Below are 22,725 nucleotides of genomic sequence, written 5' to 3' on the forward strand. Positions count from 1 at the left end.
AAACCAGGGGAACCCCAACTGAGGTCCATGGATGCACTTCAATGTAATATCCCTGCACTTCCTGATATTACTTGCAAAATGTTGTGCATATGGAAATTTTAGGAAACCTTGCCAGATTGTCAAAGAAATCTAAAATGCAACACTTCCCTAGAGTATTATCTACTACCTTATTCATATACAAGGTCACACATGACCCATTTGAGAGCATTCATTATATATTCCCACTAAATAACTTCAGAGGATAGTTCTTATTGGTGTTCTATTTTTCTTTCACTATGCATAATCACACACTAAGAATGACCCATTTAATAGGAAGTTTATTCCAATAGCTGCATTTCAGTTGTAAATATACTTTTAGTAAAAGTTTAAAATAAAAAAGAATTGAAATCCGTTGACATTTTGTGAAATAGTGTTGTAGTTTTACCTTACTTATCAAAGATACAATTTTACCATAAATATTGATGTTTTTGTATAGAGAGAATAACCATATTATTTGATTTCTTCTCCAAACACTATGCAGCTCCTGGTCTGCAAAGTCACCTCTCTACCCATGTCCACCCTGTGTCTACCAGCACAGTGCCCCTTGTGCCACTTAGGGCCCACATTGACTTTCATCAGCTGGTGTGAGGTGTGAAAAGATCAGCTCTGTGAAATAAGACAAGAAAACATGCCACTGTTCTTCCTCTGTAAGAGCCATGCATACCTGGGCTATCTGGGCAGTGGTGTTTCCTTTTATTCCTATGAAGACCATGGCCAGGGCAGAGGAGGGGCTCAGGGTCAAGAAAAACACATTTTCTGCTATATAGGCAAGACTGCGGACGGGCCATTAGGGAGAGTCTGGATCTAAAGTTTAACCTAGAAGCGCATCAACCAAGGCCTCTTTTAGCCATCTAGTTGTTGATGCCCCTGTCAGTAGACATTGGGTGTGGTCAATAGAGTAATGACCCTGCAAAGATGTCCACATCCTAATCCCTGGATCCTGAGACTGTAACATGGCAAAAGAGACTTTACAAATGAGATCAAGTTTAGGATTTCGAGTTGGGGAGATTATCCTAGGTTATCTGGGTAAGCTCAATGTAATCCTAAGGTTTTTATAACATAGAAGCACAAGGGTCAGAATCAGAGAAAAAGATGGGATGACAGCAGAAAAGTCAGAGTGATGGAGGTCCACAAACCGAGGAATTCAGGTGGCCTCTAGGTAGAAAAAGGCAAGGAAATGAATTTTGCCCCATAGCCTCCAGAAAGAACCAGCTCTCCTACTTGTTTCTGCACTTCTGACCTCCAGAATTGTAAGATACGAAACTTCGATTGTTTTCAGCTGCTGACTTTGGGGTAATTTGTTGCAGCAGCAATGAAAAACTAACACACTGATTTCCTCACAGAGAAGTCAATCCTGGCTGCCTGGGCTCATGACTGGTGGCCCTGAGCAACACTACCACAGCAGGCACACAGACACGCTCCGGGACCTGCCTCCTGTACCCAGCTTTGTGCCACAATGGCCATCCCTTCTCTGTGTCAGGCACTGCTTACAGCAATTCACACACATTATCTCATGTAACCCTTACAACGACACACTGGAGTTAGTGCAGTTACCTCGCCTTAGAGGTAAGTAGGCTGAGCTTATTCCGAATTCAACAGGCAGTCACCATTGATTAAGCCAGGACTGGAACTGGCAATTTGACTGCAGAACCTGAATCATTACATAAACTCCCCCTATTGCTGCTAGTTCCCTCTAAGTGTTTGTTGTGTGTCTAATATAATTTGTCAGCAATGTTCTACAAATAAGCTGGAGTCTACGGCCATCAGGTGGGAACTTTGCACCACAGGTATTGATCAGGGTAAGGCCTCTGAATGTCTCACGCTGCTCTAAGACACATGCTCCCAGGAAAGGAGCAGTAGGATCCATCCATACGCACCCTAGCGAGCAGGAAGAAAGAAGAAAAGATGTCCCTGAAAAAAGCTTTATGACTAAGTAAAAAATTATTAGGGTTTATCATTGATTATTATAATTTTAGCAAGTTACTAGTCTAGCATTAAGTGTTTGTTTGTTTTTTAACCTTAATATAGCTGGAGTTATTGTATTGGCTGGGCTACTATGCAATAAAATATTGAAGTTCAGCAGGGGCTTGCAAGATGGTGGCAGAGCAGGAGGATCTTTCTCACACCTCCTTTGAGAACCAAACTGGAAATAAAACTAAAGAGGGGAACACCCACCCGAAATAACCAACCAAAGACTACCTAAAGAGGAGACTTTTAATCAAGGACAAGCAGAAACCACCTTGAGACCAGTAGGAAGGGTTGGGGGAACAAAAAGAGTTGACCCCCCCTTCCCACGGGTGACAGGCCAAGGTTACAGCCCAGATGTGGGATCTTCCCCCTGGGATGAGTGAAGACTAGAATCCAAACTGGGCTCCCAAACACAGGGCGCGAGTGCTGGAATCAGCTACCCACGTAGCATCCAGTGGTAAAAGACAGCAAGGTTTCTGTCTGCTGGGAGGGACAGAGCCCACTAGAGACAAAGCCACTAATTTTTAAGGAGCTAAAGCATAGATTTTTTTTGTTGTTCTTCATGGCCATGCATCTTGGGCTTCAGCAAAGGAAAGGTGGATCTGACTGGAGTTGAGCAGAGTCTGGAGTGAGAGGCACTTGGGGGACAAATGGTAGAGCAGCTGCCAGGATCCCAGTGCCAGGACATCTCCTTATACTGCAGCGGCCATTTTTCTTAAGAAGAGCAAGAGCCTTCCAGAGGATAATCCCCACCTTGAGAAATACTGCTCGCCTTACCCTCTAGGATGCTGCTTGCCCCACCCTGAATTTTTTCTTCTTTTTTTTCTCCACCATGTATCTTAACCCCTGCTGAGGAGACAGCAATACAGGAAGACTCAGGGGGTGTCAAAGACTGACTTTAGGGTATGGCCATTCCATACACTTTCCCGGGAACCAGAATGGTGCTTTCACTCAAGGAAGAGCTATAGTAACACCCTCCTTGCTTCCAACAGATCCAAACTCTGGGCCCTGGAGGCCCCACCCACTTTCCAACTAGGGGCTCCACACTGTGGAGTTAAGGGAAATAATCTGGGATGGACTCAAACTCTAGCTCAGAGGCAGAGGAACAAATACACCATCTTCCCTGAAGTTTGAAAGGTACCTGCCATGAGAGATCCAGAAGTTCTATATCCCCCACATCCTAACTCTGCCAAAAACTCTCAGAAACCGTTGGGTCAGCAACTAAGACTGACAGCAGGACTGCAGGCAGAGGCAGGGAGAGGCAGAGCCTGCAGTGCCTTGGGATGTTTGCTGACCCACCCTAGGACCTGTGCTCACAAAAGCCAGGCTGGCAGTGCAGCTTGGCCCATCCTGTGCACAGTGAAGCCTGCAGGAGACAGCCACAAACTCTTGATTTGCTGGTAGCATTGAACAGGCTGCCAATGGCTAGACATGGACAGCATCTGACATGGGCTCACAGCTGCTTCAGACAACATCAGAGCTGTCTCCACAGGAGGAACGAAGCTGGCAAGCACTAAACTCTGCTGAGATTAATTCTGCTTTGGTTTTTATTTATTTGTGTTATTTTTTCTAGCCTTTTTATTGTTATTGTTTCCTGTTTCCTCTATTTTTTCCTTTATTTTCTTTCAAACTCTATTCTTTTCCTTCTTTTTCCTTTTTTATTTTTATTCTTTCTCTTCCTTTATTCTTTTTTGCCACATTCCTCTTTCTATTTCTTACTCTTATTGTTTCTCTTCCTTGTCTCCTCTCATAATCAATTTTCTTTTTTCTTCTGGTCTTCTTGTATACTTTTTTCCTTTCACTGTTCTATTTCACTTTTCTCTTTTCTTATTCCTTGCTCTTTCGTCATTGATTTTTATGTTTTTTTTTTTAGGAGAGGGGGGTGTTTGTTTTTAGTTGTTTTGTTTTGTACTGCCAGCACCTGTATGAGTGCATACAAGACCTAGTTGGGGTTGAACCTCTCAGTAGGCCAGCAAGAGAGGAGATCCAACCCAAGTATAACAGGAGAGCTCACATAACGCACACAAGGGACATTTCTAAAGTATCCAGCTCAGAAGATCAAGAAGACTACACTACTGGGTCCCACAGGACTCCTACCAAAAAACGGTTGCTCCAAAAAATGGAAAGTTAAAGTAGATCTATCTAACACATAGAAACAAACAAAAAAAGACAGCTAAAATTGAGTGACAAAGAAATCACCCCCAAATTTAAAAAATCACCCCCAGAAAGAGCTAAATGAATCAAAGCAAGAGGTTCATGAGACAAAGAGTTCAAAGTAACAGTTATAACATGGCTTAAGGAACTTAGGCAGAAAAATAAAGAACTTAATGAAAAATACATCAGCATGAAAAAATACAGAGAAACAATGAATAAGAACCAGCTGGAAATGAAGAATGCAATGTCTGGAATGAAGGATACAGTAAGAAGAATTAAAAGCTAACTATATGAAACAGAGTATCAAATCAGCAATTTGGAAGACAAAGTAGAAAAAACACCCATTTCAATCAACAATAAAAAAAGACTTAAAAAGAATGAGGAGAATTTAAGGGAACTTTTGGACAATGTGAAATATAACAATATCCATGTCATAGTGATAACAACATGGAGAAGAAAGTGAGAAAGAGATGGAAAACCTCTTTCAAGAGCTATGACAGAAAAGTCCCCTGACCAGTTAAAGAGTAACACAAGTTTAAGAAGCAGAGTGTCCCAATTAAGATTAACCCAAAGAGATTCATCCCAAGACATATCATAATTAAAATTGCAAAGTTTAAAGACAAAGAGAAAATCTTAAATGCAGTAAGAAACAGTTAGTTACTTACAAGGGAGTTTCCATAAGAATATCAGCTGATTCTCCACAGGAACACTACAGGCCAGAGGGATTGGCATGAACATTTAAAGTATTGAAAAAATGGATACCAGCAACCAAGACTATTCTATCCAGCAAAAATATAATTTAAAATAGAAAATGAAATAAAGAGCTTCCCAGACCAAAAAAAAAAGACAAAAGGAGATGATTACAACCAAACGAGCATGGCAATAGATGTTAAAATGCTGCCTTAAGGAGAAATAAGGAATTACGGTCAAGATGGAGGTGTAGGTAGATATGCTTTGCTTCCTTGTACAACCAAAAAAAGGACAACAAATTTAAAAACAACAATCAACAAAAATTGCCAGAAAATTGAACTGTATGGAAGCTAGAGAACCAAGGAGTTAGAAAAGAAACATTCATGGAGACAGGTAGGAGTGGCAGGGATGGGCAGCTGGGGTGGAGAAGACATGCAGCAAAGTGGCAGCTGGTAGACTGGGTGAGGTGGCGGCTGGTGGACGGAGCAGTCCCACATTCGTGTACAGGTAAGCCGAGAGGAACAGCTGGAGAGCAAGACAGACCACACAACCCAGGTTTGCAGTGTGAGACAGTAAAGCCTCAAAACCCCTGGCTACAAAAACGTGTGGAGGTTATGGCAGTGGGAGAAACTCCCAGCCTCACAGGACAGTTCACTGCAGAGACCCACAGGGTCCTAAAACATACACAAACCCACACCCAGGAATCAGCACCAAAAAGGCCCGACTTGCTTGTAGGTAGTGGAGGAAGTGACTGAAGGTGGGGCAAGCGCCAAGCAAGTGGCATTATTCCCTCTCTGACCCCTCCCCCACATACAGCACCATAACACAGAAAAGTGGGTTGCCCATACATAAATATCAGTTGATTTCTAAAAAAAAAAAAAAAAATCTTGCAGGCCAGCAGTAATTGGCAAAAAAATATTTAAAGTGATGTTAATTCTTCCAATCCATGAACAAGGTATATGTTTCCATTTTTTTGTGTCTTCCCTGATTTCATTCTTCAGTGCTGTGTAGTTTTCTGCATACAGGTCTTTTACCTCCTTGGTTAGGTTTATTCCCAGATATTTTATTTTTCTTTTTGCTATATCAAATGGGATTTTTTTCTTGATTTCTGATTCTGCTGATTCATTGTTACTATATAAAAATGCCTTTGATTTCTGGATATTGACTTTGTATCCTGCTGTTTTGCCAAATTCATTTATTAGGTTGAGCAGTTTTGGGGTAGAGTCTATAGGACTTTCCATGTACACTATCATGTCATCTGCAAACAGTGACAGTTTTGTTTCCTCCTTTTCTATTTGGATGCCTTTTATTTCCTTTTTTGCCTAATCGCTGTGGCCAAAACTTCCAAAACTATATTGATAAAAATCAAGGACGTACAACCAAGCTTGCTTTACCCAGCAAAGTCATGATTTAGAATGGAAAGACAAATGAAGAGCTTCCTGGTCAAGAAAACACTAAAGGAGTTCATCACCACCATACCAATATTATATAAAATATTAAAGCATATTGTTTGTGAAGATTAAAAATCTGAATAATAAAATGGCAATAAATATACATCTATCAACAACTAAACCCAAAAAATAAAATGAAGAGGAACAGAAACAGACTCATAGAGACAGAGAACATTTTTTGACAGTTACCAGACGGGCGGTGAGGGTGAAGGGATGGGTGAAAAGATTAGAGGATTAAGTACAAAATAGTTGCTACAGAATAGGCATGGGGATATAAAGTAGAGCATAGACAATATGCTCAGGAATAGTCTGACAATGTATGGTGTGAGAGATTTATCAGGACAATCACTTATATAGTGTCTAATCACTAAGGTGCAACTCAAGACTAATATGATAATGTACATAAGGTATAATTAAAACTGAGAAATGCACCCCTGGCTGGTGTGGCTCAGTGGACTGAGTGCCTGTGTTCAAAGCAAAGGGTCACCACTTTGATTCCCAGTCAGGGCACATGCCTGGGTTGTAGGCCAGGTCCCCAGTAGGGGGTGCACAAGACAGGTGTTTCTCTCCCTCCCTTCCCCTCTAAACATAAATAAATCAAATCTCTAAAAAAATGACTTTCAAAAAGAGCCCCTTAGAGCAGACTGCATATTCTTTATTTTGTTTACATTATGACACTTTTCACAGCAAAGTTCTTAGCTGTATTATATAGGTCTATAACAGAGCCACTGGCATTCATTTTCATAGCTCACTCCTGATGTGCCTGAAGGTTCTCATCCAAGAAAAGGGAAGACACCCTTGGACCTGAAAGGTTAGGGACTATTGGACAACACATGGCAAATCCACTCAGTGCTGCACAGGGGATGGTGACAAAACCCGCCACCCCTCCTAACCCTTTCCTCTTCTCGTCACACTCATAATATCAGTGTTTCCGCAGGCCCAGTCACTCCCCACAGCTGAGTTGCTCACTTGATTACACCTGGGAAAGGGCACCAGTGACAGAATGAAAATATCCATCACACCAGTTCATTTAGATGGCATCCGGGCTCTGCATGACTGCAAATAGGACAGTGGGCAGTCCTGCTGTCCCCAAGAACACAGCACAGCTCTGCCTCTTAAACTTCACACTTCATTTGGGTTCCATATCACTGAGCACAGGGATGACATTTCTAGCAAGTAACCCAAGTGGCTGCAGAAACCTAAGCCACCTCTTTTATTCTAATACTTGCAGTAAAATAGAAAATAATCTGGTGTGTACCATGAAGTTGTCTTAAATTACATTACTGTGAACAAACCTATCTCTGGCCCCTGTTAGCAATTTAACTTTTCAGGGGGAGGGGTGGTTGTGCATTTGCACAGGTATGTGACAACAGATCACAAAAGCAAGCTACAATAAAAGCAGAAACACATGTGGGAAATGGCACTGATTGGGAGCCTAAGGCAACTGCTCTCCCTGCTCCTGTGCTGGCTTCTGGAGAGCTCAACCACAAGATTTGCAATAGAGCTCCCTGCTGAGGGTCTCTGAGACCTGCTTCCCACCATTCCTCATAGTCTCTGTTCCACACTAGTATCTCACTAATACTGCCAATCTGTAGAGAAGAGAGAGAATGACCACCAATCCCCTTGAGCCTGGAGAAAAGTTGCACAGCCCCCTGAGTACAGCACTCTGCCCACAAGTGAAGTCCCGAGGCCTTGCACAGGTGTGGGGAAGGGGGGACCCCTCTCACAGCAGGGGGAGAGTACTTGCTAAGCAGCCAGTGCTGCTCTGCCAGTGTGACCACAGACATTCCTGAATGTTCATTTCAGATCCTGGAATGCACTGAAACGTGAATACACGTATACACAGAGTTCTAAACATGGAAGTTCAAAATCAGGCTCTTTATTTTTTTATTGTTATCCAAGGTGACTTTGGGTTCAGGCACATTGTAAAGTGTGAGAGGAAAAGTGGGTCAGTAGGAGACAAAATTAGAGCTACAGGCAGTGCCAACCATTTCTTCAAGGGGAGAAGAATCGGCCACAGAACAGAATACTGTTGGTTTTGCTGTGCTGAATAAAGAAAAGGAAGGGGTGGTCAGCACAGAAACTAGGGGTGAATCTTGCACATGTCCATTTTATCAAGGCAGCAGTGGCAGCTGCAGCCTCAGTGCCTTCCTCGTTGACCTCCACAAAGGACTTGTGCATGACCTTGGACAGAAACAGGTCTCTCCCAGATGACATTCCAGAAAAGTCTGCTGTGGCTGCCTCAAAGGCATCAGTCATGCCCAGAGAGCGAAGTACATCCTCCATGTCGTAATTCTCCTCCAGTTTAAATCTAGGCAGGGACACATCCACCTCTTGTTCATGCATCATGTCTGGCCTGGCCCATTGCATGAATTTCTCATAAGTAAGGGTTTTTTTCCACCTAGAAGGGGAGGGTTGAACATTTTATGATCTACAACAGTGCGGCCCAAGAGAACCTATGCTATGAAGTGAGTGCTCTATGCTGTGTGGTATGAGAGGGCAGTAATGGGAAGTTACACTACTTTAGAAATATCACTGGGAAATGTGGAGAAATGCTAAGCAGAAGTGCAAGTGTAATCTCCTTGCCATGACAGCACCATTGTTCCTTAGCACTCATTACCGTTTCCAGATTGACGTTTTCGTCCGGAAGCAGGATGATCATATTCAACTCTTTGCCCACATAAGGCAGCACCAGAATTTTGGTGGATATTTCTCCTATGTAAGTCATATTAAAGGTAGATGTCTTAAACATCATTTGCACAGGCTTCTCCTCATTCTATTTAAAAAAATGAAAAGAATAAACAGTAAGTTGAAATAAGACCCAGTTTATGTACTGAATGAACCAGCAAAGCTGGCTACTCTAGGCCCCTAGAAATACTGTCTTCTTGCCTTCCACAACCCATCAGCCCCCACCTTGCTGGTGTGAATTCACTCCCTCAACCTCTGGTCACTCTGGTAACCAGGGCTCACTCCTTACACTGCTTCTGCCTTGGTGAAATCATTCATTCTTGTGACTTTAAGTAACATTCCCAAACTTACGCTTCTAGCTGGGACCTGTCCCCTGTACTCAATAGTCACATATTAAATGGCCTACTTGACACCTGTGTTTGGACATAAAAGAAAACTCCAATGCCACATGTCACACTGGCCTCCTCAAATCACTTCCAAGTCTGCTCCATCCACAATTTCCCCATCTCAGTGGATGCCTATGCCACTCGTCCTATTGTCAAAATCCCTGGCATATTTCTGACTCCTGTCACTCACAATTCACATCAGAATCATTCGCAAATCATCCTGGCTGTCATTTAAAATGTCACAACAATCTGACTTGCTCTTTCTACCTGCACTGCTATAAGCCTAGGCCTGGTCACTGGGATGTCCTCCTAAAAGATGCCTAAGTGTTCTTCCCTCTTCTGACTTGCTCACCCAGTGGCCAGAGGGATCTGATAAATCCCATATTAAATCAGACCACATCACTCTTTGACTAAACAATTTTCTGTGGCTCCCCCTTCACTCCAAGGGAGTGAAAACTCAAGTCCTAAAAGCACCTGGTAATTGTGACAAGAGCTGGGTCCCCTACATGCTCTGTTCCCATTTCCCTTCATCTGTTAGAGCCACAGGAGCCCCCAATGGTGCTGCAGGCAAACCAGGCCCCCAAACTCATCCCCAAGACTGAGAGCACACGCCCTTGAACACAGGGACTGATTCTAACAATCTCCATTGTTATTGCAAAATTTTCACCTTGCTGATTTTAAATGATCTTTCCTTGCTGTATTCTTTCTTAAACTGAGTATCCCAGTTTCCTTTGAAGTAGATGGCATTCGCCAGAACCAGACGAGTATCTGGATTAACTGAATTTGGAGAAAGCAACTCTGTAATTTTACCTGAAACGAGGAATTACACAACCAGTTAGCTCAGAGTGTTCTGAGGTATAATATTCAGATTGGGCCATCTCCTTGCAAAAACAAGTACTCAGATAAAGGAGTTCATGGTTCCCCACATATCACCATGTAAAGGGATACTTTAAAAATACCACCACATGAATAAAACATGGAAAATTAACAAAGTAATATATGCAGGATGAATTCCTCACAAGTGAGATAGGCATGCCTAGTGCCTAAAGAAAGGTCCAAGTTTGTAGCAAGTGTAAAGAACAGTTTAAAGGAAGAATCATCATGAGGGGAGGGTGCAGTGAGCATTCTGCATAGGATGCTGCAGGGCATGAGCCATGCTGTACAGGAAGACAGCCTGAGACCTGTATCCAAGTGCTTCTTTGCACTATTTGTGAAAAGAAGAACTAGATTAACATTAGCAACAGCAAAAAGCAAAATGTGGATTATTCTGGAAGAGGCATACTGGATATTTAGAGATATCACATTTATTTTGATAAGAGCAGGAAAATGCTAGAGAAATTAATCATAAATTGTCAGTGAAGTTTAAAGCTTTAGAGTTTTTATAATTTTCTAATGCATGGATCAAAAAGAGAGAAGAAGGGGAGAGTGAGGAGGAGAAGGAGGGGGATGGGGAGGGGAGAGGAGCGGAGGGGAGGGGAGGGGAGGGGAGGGGAAGGGGGACAGGAGAGAAAGTTTTGTTTGGGAGATAAACAGGCAGACACTGATTTGTTCTTCCACTTACACAATCATTGGTTCATTCTTGTATGTGCCCTGACTGAGATCAAACCCAAAACTTTGGCATCTCAGGATGATGTTCTTATCAACTGATCTACCTTGGCAGGGCAGTTTACAGTTATTTTGATTAAAAAATTATTTACATTTGATGTTCTTATGAAGAAACTGATAGTAAAACTTATTAAAATACTATTAAAATAGAATAGCAGTATATTTTCACCTTCTGTCTTCTTTGCTACCCAGGAGTTTATGTGTGTCCTGGCCTCCTCTGCAGCCTTGAGGAAGTCGAGCTCTTCCATGTCCGCTTGATAGAATTTGTAGCAGGAATCTTTGAAAGACTGGGGGAGACAGCAACACAACAGCACGGTCACAAAAACAACCAATATCACCTGCTTAAGCCTTTTTAAAAAAGATTTTATTGATTTGTTTTTAGAGAGGAGAAGGAAGGAAGAAAGAGAGGGAGAAAAACAGCAATGTGTGGTTGACTCTCCCATGCCCCCTACTGGGGACCTGGCCCACAACCCATGCATGTGCCCTGACTGGAAATTGAACCCATGACACTTTGAATTGCAGGTCAGCACTCAGTGCACCAAGTCACACAAGCCATAGCTTAAGGCCTCACTGTGAAAAATAAAACATGGATAATTTTATGATTTACATCTAATATGAGAAATAAATAATATGAGGAATACAAATATTGGGGAATAAATAAATAAATTGAAACATAAATAAATAAGAAATTAACCTGAAATCCAATTTGTCAATTTTCAGCTGCATCTGATCTTAGTTTATAAACTAAATAAATAGAGATCTGAATGTCAAATACACATCATAAAATGCTAGATCCTTAAGGGGGTAGCTGTGTATCAATGAGGTAAACACAAAGACACTACAAAGAGCAACTAGAGATTGTCACTCCCAACAAACCACTGCATTTGGGAGGTGACATCCTACCAACAGCAAGAGCCACAGATCCCTCTACATTTCAGATCTCTATTATCTTGTTTTTGTTTTGTTTTTTTTTTCTAATGGTTCATGTAACATAGAGGAATGTGTAATTCTTCACCAACACTTCCACCACAACTTTCTGTGAGGACAGAAGTGTTCTAAATCTAAGCCACACATGATGACTGGGCACTTGAAATATGGCTAGTCCTGCTAAGTAACTAAACATTTAACTTTGTTTCACTTTAATTAACTATACTGAAATTTAAATAGCCACATGTGTCCAGAGGCTACCATTTTGGGTAGATCATTCTAGATAGTGTGAGAAACTCCCTCCAAAAGCTTAAACTATATTTTGTTAATATAATCTATGAAATGACAATATTAATGAACACCTACATTATCCCTTGTAAAAGTAGACAATCTGATGGAAATCAGATGGAATAAAACAACAAATTTGATGACAGGGCAATGTGGAATGGTTTTCTAATCTTCCTTTTGAACAGTTGGCAGCTAAGTACTTAATTCCACTTTTCAGGATTGTTTTTCTATTACAGAATTTCACATTTCTCTTCCAGTGTAGAAGAAAACCAACATAGTACAATAGCTATGAACACAAGTGCTGTGACTCAATAGCTGTGTGGCCTGAAAAAGGTTGCTTTGATTCTCAAGTTTCCCCGTCCTCCCCTGTCAGTCAATGATGATACAGCAGTACCTGCATCTCAGAGGGCTGTGTTGAGGACCAGGTGAGTTATCATTAGTACTGTTTTAGGTAACATCTGAATTTGCAGCATGTTGGACCCACTGTACTAAATGATCTAGTTATATTATTGATTTAATATTCATATAACTCATGCTTTGCCAATTCTTCTGCTGTTTTGTTGTTGTTATCTTCCACTTTTCAATTATAGTTGGCATTCACTATTACATTAGCTTCAGGTATCCAACATAGTGTTTGGACATTTATACAACTTAGAAATTAATTGCCCCCATAAGTCTACAACCTATTTGACACCATATGTAGTTATACAATATAATTGACTACATTCCCTACGCTGTACTGTACATCCTTGTGATTACTTTGTAAATCCTAATCTGTATTTTTTAATCTCTTCAACTATTTCACCTATTCCTGCAACCTTCACCTATCTGGTGATCATCACTTTGTTCTCTGTATCTGTATGTTTGTTTTTGTTTCATTCGTTCATTTATTTTTTCTTTAGACTCTAAATATAAGTGAAATTAAAGTACCATATTTTGCATCGTATAATGCACACTTTTTGCCCAAATTTTTTAAGGAAAAATAAGGGAGAACATTATACATGGGTAATAATAATCCCGTTTCACTCAATATTACAGCCTTTAAGGTCCATTTATGTTGTCACAAATGGCAAGGTTTGACTTTTGATGGCTGAGTAATGTTCTATAGTATATATATTCACTACTTCTTCTTTACCCATTCATCTACTGATGGACCCTTAGGTTGCTTCCATATCTTGGATATTGTAAATAATGCTGCAATGAACATAAAGATGCATGTATCCTTTCAAATTAAAGTTCTAAATTTCCTCAGATAAATACATAGAAGTAAAATTTTGGAGTCATATGGCAGTTCTATTTTTATTTTTTTGAGTAACCTCTATACACTTTTCCATGGTGGCATTTACAATCCCACCAACGGTGCACAAAGGATCCCTTATTTTGACATCCTCGCCGACACTGGTTGTTTGTGAGTTTATTGATGATAGCCATTCTGACAAATGTGAAGTAATATCTCACAGTGGTGTTAATCTGCATTTGGCTGATGGGTAGTGATGTTGACACCTTTTCATATGTCTTTTGGGCATTTGTATGTCCTCTTTGGAGATAGGTCTGTTCAGGCCCTCTGCCCATTTTAATTAGATTGTTTTTGGTTTTGTTTTGGGTTTCCCTATATTTGGTGTTAGGTTGTATGAGGTCCTTATATATTATGAATATTAACCTCTAATCAGATGTATCACTGGCAAATATCTTTTTCCATTCAGTAAGTTGTCTTTTAATTTTGTTCACTGTTTCCTGTGCTCTGCAGAAGCTTTTTACTTTGATGCAGTCCCATTTGTTTACTTTTTCTTTTGCTTCCCCTGCTGTAGAAGACATTTCCAAAAAATATTGTTAAGAGTAATTTGCTTCACAGGCCCATGCTCAATCCTATCAGAGAGATGCAAATTAAAACCACAATGAGATACCACTTTACACCAGTCAGGATAGCTATCATAAACAAAGCAATAAACAACAAATTTTGGAGAGGTTGTGGGGAAAAGGGGACCTTAGTTCACTGTTGGTGGGATTGCAGACTGGTACAACCATTATGGAAAACAGTATGGAATTTTCTCAGAAAAATAAAAATGGACCTGCCTTTTGACCCAGCAATTCCACTGCTGGGATTATATCCCAAGAATCCTAAAACATGAATTTCAAAGAACCTATGCACCACAATGTTCATAGCAGCACAATTTACAATAGCCAAGAGTTGGAAGCAACCTAGGTGCCTGTCAGTAAATGAATGGATCAAAAAATGGTGGTACAAATACACAATGGAATTTTATGCAGCAGAGAGAAAGAAGGAGCTCCTACCCTTTGCAACAACATGGATGGAAATGGAAAGCATTTTGCTGAGTGAAATAGGCCAGGCATTGAAGGACAAATACCATATGATCTCACCTTTGACAGGAAGCTAAACAACAAAACAAACAAGCCAACAGAATAAAAACAAAGACACTGAAATAGAGAACAAGTGGGCAGCGACCAGAGGGGAGAGGGAAGGGAATTTAAGGGGAAAAATGGGGAGGGATTTTGAGGAACAAGTATGAAAGACACAGGGATGAGGACTAGTGGGGGGAATGGGAGGGAGGTGGGGATATGTGGCAGGGGGGGCTGGGATGGGAGAAATAGAAAAAAAACTGTACTTGAAAAATAACTAAATAAAATTTTTTTAAAAAGTAATTTGGAAAAGTTCATTGCCTATGTTTTCTTCTAGAATTGTTTGGGTTTCAGGTCTTACATGTAAGTCATTGACCAATTTTGAATTTTTTCTTACATGTCTTATAAGAAAGTGATCTAGTTTCATTTTGCATGTATCTCAACATCATTTATTGAAGAGACTGACTTTACACCATTGAATATTCTTTTCTCCTTTGTCACAAATTAATTGGCCATATTGGTGAGTTTATTTCTGAGCTATTCTGTTCCTTTGATCTATGTGTTTGCTTTTATACTAGAATTATGTTGTTTTGATAACTATAGCCTTGTAGCATGGTCTGATATCAGGTAATGAGCATGACTTCCCAACTTTGTTATTCAAGACTGCTCTGGCTATTCAGGATTTATTACAAACTCATAAAAATTGTAGAATTGTTAAAATCACAATGAGACACCACTTTACACCAGTCAGAATGGTCATCATAAACAAAGCAACAAGCAACAAATGTTGAAGAGGTTGTGGCGAAAAGGGAACCCTAGTTCACTGTTGGTGGGATGGCAGACTGGTACAACCACTATGGAAAACAGTATGGAATTTTCCAAGAAAACTAAAAATGCCTTTTGACCCAGCAATTCCACTGCTAGGTTTATATTCTCAGAACCCTGAAACACCAATCCAAAAGGACCTATGCACCCCAATGTTCATAGCAACACAATTTACAATAGCCAAGTGCTGGAAGCAACCTAGGTGCCCATCAGTAAATGAATGGATCCAAAAAATATGGTACATTCACACAATGGAATTTTATGCAGCAGAAAGAAAGAAGGAGCTCTTACCCTTTGCAACAACATGAATAGAACTGGAGAGCATTATGCTGAGTGAAATAAGCCAGGTGGTGAAAGACAAATACCATATGATCTCACCTTTAACAGGAACATAATCAATGAATTGAACAAGCAAGCAAAATAGACCCAAAGACTGAAATTGAGAACATGCTGACAGTGATCAGAGAGGAGAGAGGAGGGGATTATAGGGGAAAGGTTGAAGGGTTTGCAGGAACAATTATAAAGGATACATGGACAGTGACAAGAGGAGTGGGTGTGGAAACAGAAAAGGAAGGTGGGGAGGGCTGGGGAGGTGGAAAGGGGTGGCAAGGAAAGGCAGAAAACTGTACCTGAACAATTTTTTAAATGTTTAAAAATTTTTAGGATTGTTTGATCTAGTTCTGCAAAAAATGACCTTGGTATTTTCATTGGGGTTGCATTGAATCTATACATTCCTTTGGGTATTGTGGACATTTTAATAATATTATTCCTATTCATGAGAATATCATATCTTTAGATTTATTTCTGTTTTTTCTATTTCTTTTATCAATGTTTTATAGTTATCAGATACAAGTCTTTTACCTTCTTGGTTACAATTATTCCTAGGTAATTTGTTCATTTTGATGCTTTTGTACATTAAGAAACAATTGTTTCCAATTTTGTTTTTCCAGTCATTATTAGTGTATGGAGATACAATCGATTTCTGTATATGGATTGTATATGCTGCAACTTTTGAATTCTTCGCTAGTTCTAACAGTATTTTGGTAGCATCTAAGGTCTTCTACATAAAGTATCAAATTACCTGCAAATAGTGACAATTTTACTTCTTGCTTTCCTGTTTGGATGTCTCTCATTTCTTTTTCTTGCCCAACTGCTCTGACTAGGGCTTTGGGTCATTGTGTTTTCATGTTCATTATCTCGATATATACACACTTTGATTTCTTCCTTGATATTGTAGATTAACCAATTGTTTAGTAACATGTTATTTGTCCTCCACCTGTTTTTGTGTTTTGCAGTTTAATTTTTATACTTGATTTCTGATTTCATACCATTATGGTCAGAGAAGATGTTTGAAATGATTTCAATTCTCTTAATTTAATGAGATTTTTTTGTGTGTATAGCATGTATTCTATCCTAAAAAAAGTTCTATGAGCACATGAAAAGAATGTGCTTTTGCTTTTAGCTGAAATGTTCTAAAGATATCTATTAAGCTCACCTGGTCTAATGTGTCATTTATGGCTCCTGTTTTCTTAATGATTTTCTGTCTGGCTGAACTATCCCTTGATGTCAATGAGGTGTTAGAGTCCTCTACTATGACTGTATTACTATCTATTTATCCCTTTATGTCTGTCAATATATTTTTTTTCACAAAGAGTGGTGAATTTTTTTTAATTTTATTTAGTTATTTTTCAAGTACAGTTTTTTGTCTATTTCTCCCATCCCAGCCTCCCCCACCTCATGATCTCCATCTCCCTCCCATTTTAAGTCTGTCAATATTTGACTTACATATTTTGGTGCTTCTATTTTGGGTTCATAAATGTTTAAAACAGTTATAACCCCTTGTTGGATTGATCCCTTTATCACTTTGAAATGCTAATCTTTGTTTCTTTTTACTAACTTTGTTTTAAAGTCTATTTTGTCTGGTACAGGTATTGATGCCCTATCTTTTAGTTTCATGTTATATTTTATCATTTTTCAATTTTTTAAATTCATTTACTTTCAGTTCATATATATCTTTCAATCTGAGCCAGATCTCTTATATGCAACCTATGTACAGCTATTTTTTTAGCCATTAAGCCACCCTATGTCTCTTAATTGGTGTGTCAAGTCCATTTGCATTTAATGTAACTATTCATAGGTATGTAGTTATTGCCATTTTATTATTTTCTGATTGTTTTTATAGTTCTCTGTTCTTTTCTTTTGTCTTGATCTCTTCAACACTGATGACTTTCAACAGTGTGTTTGTATTCCTTTTTCTTTATTGCTTGTATATCTGTTATAGAGTTTTGGTTTGTGGTTATGATATGCTTTGTATATACCACACTATGTTGACAGCAGTCTATTTTAAGTTGGTAGTTTCTTATATACAAATACATTCTAAAACCACTACATTTTTTACTCAAGCCCTCTATATTAATGTTTCTGTCATTATTTTTACTTTTTTTGGTTGTGTGTTGGTGTGTATTCCTTAATTTGTTTTTGTAATCACACTTGATCCTGGGGCCCTCCCTTTGTGATTATTGAAAGTTCTGCTTTTCTTTATAAATAAGGCTTATAAAAAGATGATAATAAACTACAAAATCTCTAAGACTGATAAAACTAAGTAAAGCAAGTTGTAAAAATAAAGTATCACACTGTGGTATGGCTAAAGCATTTTGGACAACAATTACACAATATTCTGTAATATTCACTTAAAACCTTCACTCCCTCACTTTCTTTTACAAGTCCATGTTGAAATACCACACACATGCCTCAGGCTGGGTACAAACTAAATGCACATCAATGGAAGAATGATTACAGTACTCCCATACTTAAAACGAGAATATACCATACCTCAACAAAATGAAGGTCATATATGACAAACCCACAGCCAAAATCATATTCAATGGGCAAAATTGAAAAGTATTTTCCTTAAAACCAGGAACAAGACAGAGATGTCTGCTCTCAACAATCTTATTCACCATAACAATAGAAGTCTTACCCATAGCAATCAGTTAAGAAGAAAATGGCATCTAACTTAGAAAGGAGAAAGTACATTTGTCATGATTCACAGATGACATGATATTGTATATAGAAAACCCTAAAAACTCCAAAAAAAGCTACTACATCAAATCAGTGAATTTGGCAAAGTAGCAAGATACAAAATTATTCAGGCACTGGTGGCATTTCTATACACGAATAACAAACCATAAGAAAAAGAAACTAACAAAATAATTCAATTTATTATTGCAAAAACAAAAATAAGAAACTTAGAAATAAATTTAACCAAGGAGGTAAAAGACCTGTATTTGGAAAACTATAAGATACTGAAGAAAGAAATTGAGGAAGATACAAATAAGTGGAAGCATATACCATGTTCATAGATTAGAAGAATTAACATTATTAAAATATCCATACTATCCAAAGATTCCATACTAGCTATAGAATCAACACCATTCATACTAAAATATCAATACCATATTTCACAGATCTAGGAGAAAATTACAAAAATGTATTTGGAGCCAAAAAAGACCCCAAAGAGCCTCAGCAATCTTGACAAAAAAGAAAAAACTTAGAGGTAACACAATACTGGATATGAAACTATACAAGGACATGGTAATCAAAACAGCCTGGCACTGGCATAACAACAGGCATATAGATCAATGGAACAGAACAGAAACCCAAAAATCAACCATGGCTGTGTGGTCAATTAATATCTGACACAGGAGGCAAGAGCATAAAATGGACTAAAAACAGTCTCTTCAACAAATTGTGTTGGGAAAATTGCACAGATACATGAAAAAATGAAACTGGACTACCAACTTACACTATACACAGGAATAAATTCAAAAAAAATAAATGACTTAAATATAAGTCAAGAAACCATACGAATCCTAGAAGAAAACATAGGCAGTAAAATCTCAGACAATTCTCATACCAATATTTTGCCAATATATCTCTTAAGAAAAGGAAAACAAAGGAAAAATAAACAAAGGCAACTATTTAATACTTCAAACAAAAAAGCTTCTGCACAGCAAAAGAAACCAACAACAAAATAAAAAGGCAATCCACTGTAGGAGAAAACATATTTACCAAGAATACATTTGAAAAGGGGTTAATTTCCTAAATATATAAAGAACTTAACACAGATAAACACCAGGAAGACAAACAATACAATCTACAAATGGACAAAGGACCTGAGTAGACACTTCTCCAAAGAGGACATAAAGATGACCAATAAATACAGGAAAACAATCATCAGTGTCATTAACACTGATGCAAACACCCTAGTGCAAATTGGCACAGCCACTGTGGAAAACAGTATGGAGTTGTCCACAGCAGCTGTAGAAAAATGGAAGAATGGAACTGCCTTTTCACCCACAGGTCCTACTTCTGAGAAAAAAATCTTAAGAATCCTGAACTACCAGCTCAAAAGAATATGGGTATCCTTAATGCATAGCAGCATTATTTACAATAGCCAAGATCTGGAAACAGCTCAAGTGCCCATCAGTAGATGAGTAGATTAAAAGGTGTGGTATATTTATACAATGGAATACTATGCAGACATAAAAAGAAAGGATTCTTTTCTTTTTTACAGGATGAAGAATAGATGACATGGAGACTATTATACTAAGTGAAATAAGCCAGTCAGAGAAAGACAAATACTGTATGATCTCACTTATATGTGGAATGTAATTAACTACATAAACTGATGAATAAAATAGAACCAGAGACATGGAATCATGAACAGGCTGACAGCTGTCAGCAGGAAGGACTGACTGGATGAAAGAAGGTGAAGGGATTAGCCAAAGAACATGTATGCATTGCCCAAATACAGACCACAGTGTGGTGATGGCCACAGAGAAGGGGTTTTAGAGGTTGGGTGGATATGGGCAAAGTGGGGAAAAATGGGGACATCTGAATTAGTGTCAACAACAAAACTAAAATTTAAAAAAAGACTACCAGACAACCAAAAAGACAAAACAAACATAAATTTAAACAAACACCCCCCCAAAAAAAAACTAAGGCCCTGGCAGGGTGACTCAGTTGGTAGGAGCACTTTCCCATACACCAAAAGTTTGCTAGTTCAATTCCCATTATGGCACATTCTTTGGTTGCTGGTTCAATCCCCAGTCAGTGTACATAAGGGAGGCAACCACTGGATGATTCTTTCTCACATTGATTTTTCTCTTCCTCTTTCCTTCTCATTCTGTCTCTCTCTCTTTCCTCCCCCCCCCATCTAAAAACAGTGAAAGTATCTTCCTATGAGAAAAACAAACCTAAGAAAAAATAACAAAAAAAAAGAATACCAAATATTAGTTAAAGTGTAAGGTAAATCCACATATACTAAGATTCAAAGAATTTAAGTCATAGTGTTAGTTGGAAAGAAACAAATTACAAAAGAATATGTATGGTATAACTGTATTCTATAGGGCAAAACCCCACAGAACAAATTCCTATATGTATGGGGGATACACACTTGAAATCTATGAAAGCTCTTATATGAGGGAGGGGAGCAATAGGGTATGCAAAAGAAGATTTGAGTGCTCTTGCTTTGTCTGCTTTTTTGTGTTTTTAAATAAGAAATCTATATTCACATATCATGCGAGTGTTTTTTGAAAAATGGATAGCATTATAAAAAAACCAATATAGTTTGACAAGTACGGATTTACAAAAATTTTGAGTTGGAATAGACAAAGTACTTACATGTGCAAAACGTTTAACACCTCACACTGCACAAAAAATTGGCAACAACTAAAAAATAATAATTAAAAATACCAGTTTAATCTTCGTTTGCTTTAGCCAAGTCATCTTGAATTGTACTATGCTGTATGTTAGTTTTTAAAAAATAATTCACTTAAGCTGCATTAGTATTTAGACAGTATTTGTGATAAGGATCATTTTACACAGGAAATAAGTGAGAGTTGAAGGAAGGAAGTGTGTGAGTCCTGAGCTCATGTAAAGCTGTGCAAGTTTGTAGCCCACCAGGTTTCTGCTGTACCACATGAACGCCTCTCCCCACCACACTGTGATCTTTCATTTCTTGGTGAAAATTGGCAAGTATAACTTACTGAGTTGAAAGCATAAGACTTTTCTCCAAAGAGCCTGTTGGCAGTTCGAAGCAAGTACTGTGTGCCCATCCTGTTAACTTCAGTGAGAAGTGATTGGAAACCCTGGTGGACATCTTCACCTCCGCCTCCACTTTTACTTAGAGAAAGTGCCTAATAAAAAACAGAATACAAGTGTTCAACTTCAGTATGCTTGGACTTCAGGAAACTGGATACAACACCAAACTCTGTCTAAGAACTGTACAGATCCCCACTACAGCTTAAAAGAAGATTCATTCAATTAAAGACAGAAACTAACTTGAAAGCCACTCAATCCTGATAATACTTCCTGCATGGAGTCAGAGCCCTGTCTGCACAGGCAGGACAAGAAAACACCCCTCAAAAATCCAGGTTCTGGGTGCTCAGTACTTGTAGTCTGTCTAAAAATAAGGCTTTTCATTCTAGTATAGACATTATGATGTGCCTTGGTGTATTCCTTCTTGGGTCCACCTTCTTTGGGACTCTCTGAGCTTCCTGGACTTCCTGGAAGTCTATTTTTTTTGCCAGGTTAGGGAAATTCTCCTTTATCATGTTTTCAAAGAACTTTTTCACTTGTTGCTCTTCCTCATCTCCTTCTTGTACCCCTATAATTCCAATGTTGAAATGTTTAAAGTTGTCTTGGAGGTTCCTAAGCCTCTTCTCATTTTTTTGGATTTGTGTTTCTTTATTCTTTTCTGATTGCACATTTCTTTCTTCATTCCAATCCACTCCACTGATTTGAGTCCCAGTTTCCTTCCCATCACTATTGGTTCTCTGTATATTTTCCTCTATTTCATGTAGCATAACCTTCATTTTTCCATCTAATTTACAACCCTATTCAATCACTTCTGTGAGCATCCTGATTACCAGTGTTTTGAACTGTGAATCTGATAAGTTGGCTATCTCTTTGTTGCTTAGTTGCTTTTTTTTTTCTGGAGCTTTGATCTGTCCTTTTGTTTGGGCCATTTTTTTTGTCTTCATATGTCTGTTATGTAGTGGGGGGGCGGAACATTAGGTGTTCATCAGGGTGGGACAACCCAGGTCACTGAGCTGTGATGCTTTATGTGGAGCAGGGGGCAGAGAGGGAACAATGGTACTTGCTCTGCTCTCTGCCAGATTTCAGTCACTTCCCCCATTTCTCACAAGCAAATTGGGCTTGTCTGGTGCTGGTTTCTGTGTGGGTGGGTTTGTGTATATTCTATGACCCTGTGGGTCTCTCCAGTGAACTCTCCTGTGAGGCTGGGAGAGTTCAGCACCTCAATTCTCATTGGTGCTTTCAAT

General features: G+C 38.9%; 1 protein-coding gene across 1 annotated transcript; it reads right to left on the reverse strand.

Moving 5' to 3' along the window:
• Positions 1–8,588: 8,588 nt before the first annotated feature.
• LOC119056317 (serpin B6-like) lies at positions 8,589–21,575 on the reverse strand. Its single transcript, XM_053670566.1, has 5 exons — positions 21,430–21,575; positions 11,151–11,268; positions 10,044–10,186; positions 8,923–9,078; positions 8,589–8,703 (listed from the first exon to the last, which is right to left on the reverse strand). The coding sequence occupies exons 1-5, from the start codon at positions 21,496–21,498 to the stop codon at positions 8,680–8,682; spliced, it is 510 nt and encodes a 169-aa protein (XP_053526541.1). The 5' UTR covers positions 21,499–21,575; the 3' UTR covers positions 8,589–8,679.
• Between the last annotated feature and the right edge of the window lie 1,150 nt (positions 21,576–22,725).

The sequence above is a fragment of the Artibeus jamaicensis genome, unplaced genomic scaffold (genome assembly GCF_021234435.1).
Source record: "Artibeus jamaicensis isolate MK-2021 breed Jamaican fruit bat unplaced genomic scaffold, CSHL_Jam_final contig_594, whole genome shotgun sequence".
NCBI lineage: Eukaryota > Metazoa > Chordata > Mammalia > Chiroptera > Phyllostomidae > Artibeus > Artibeus jamaicensis.

Coding starts and splice junctions, on each gene's coding strand:
- LOC119056317 (XM_053670566.1), bottom strand. CDS start 21,498: ATGGGCACACAGTACTTGCTTCGAACTGCCAACAGGCTCTTTGGAGAA. Junction 11,269..21,429: donor AGTCTTATGCTTTCAACTCA/GTAAGTTATACT, acceptor TGTCTCCCCCAG/TCTTTCAAAGATTCCTGCTA. Junction 10,187..11,150: donor GGTAGCAAAGAAGACAGAAG/GTGAAAATATAC, acceptor TCCTCGTTTCAG/GTAAAATTACAGAGTTGCTT.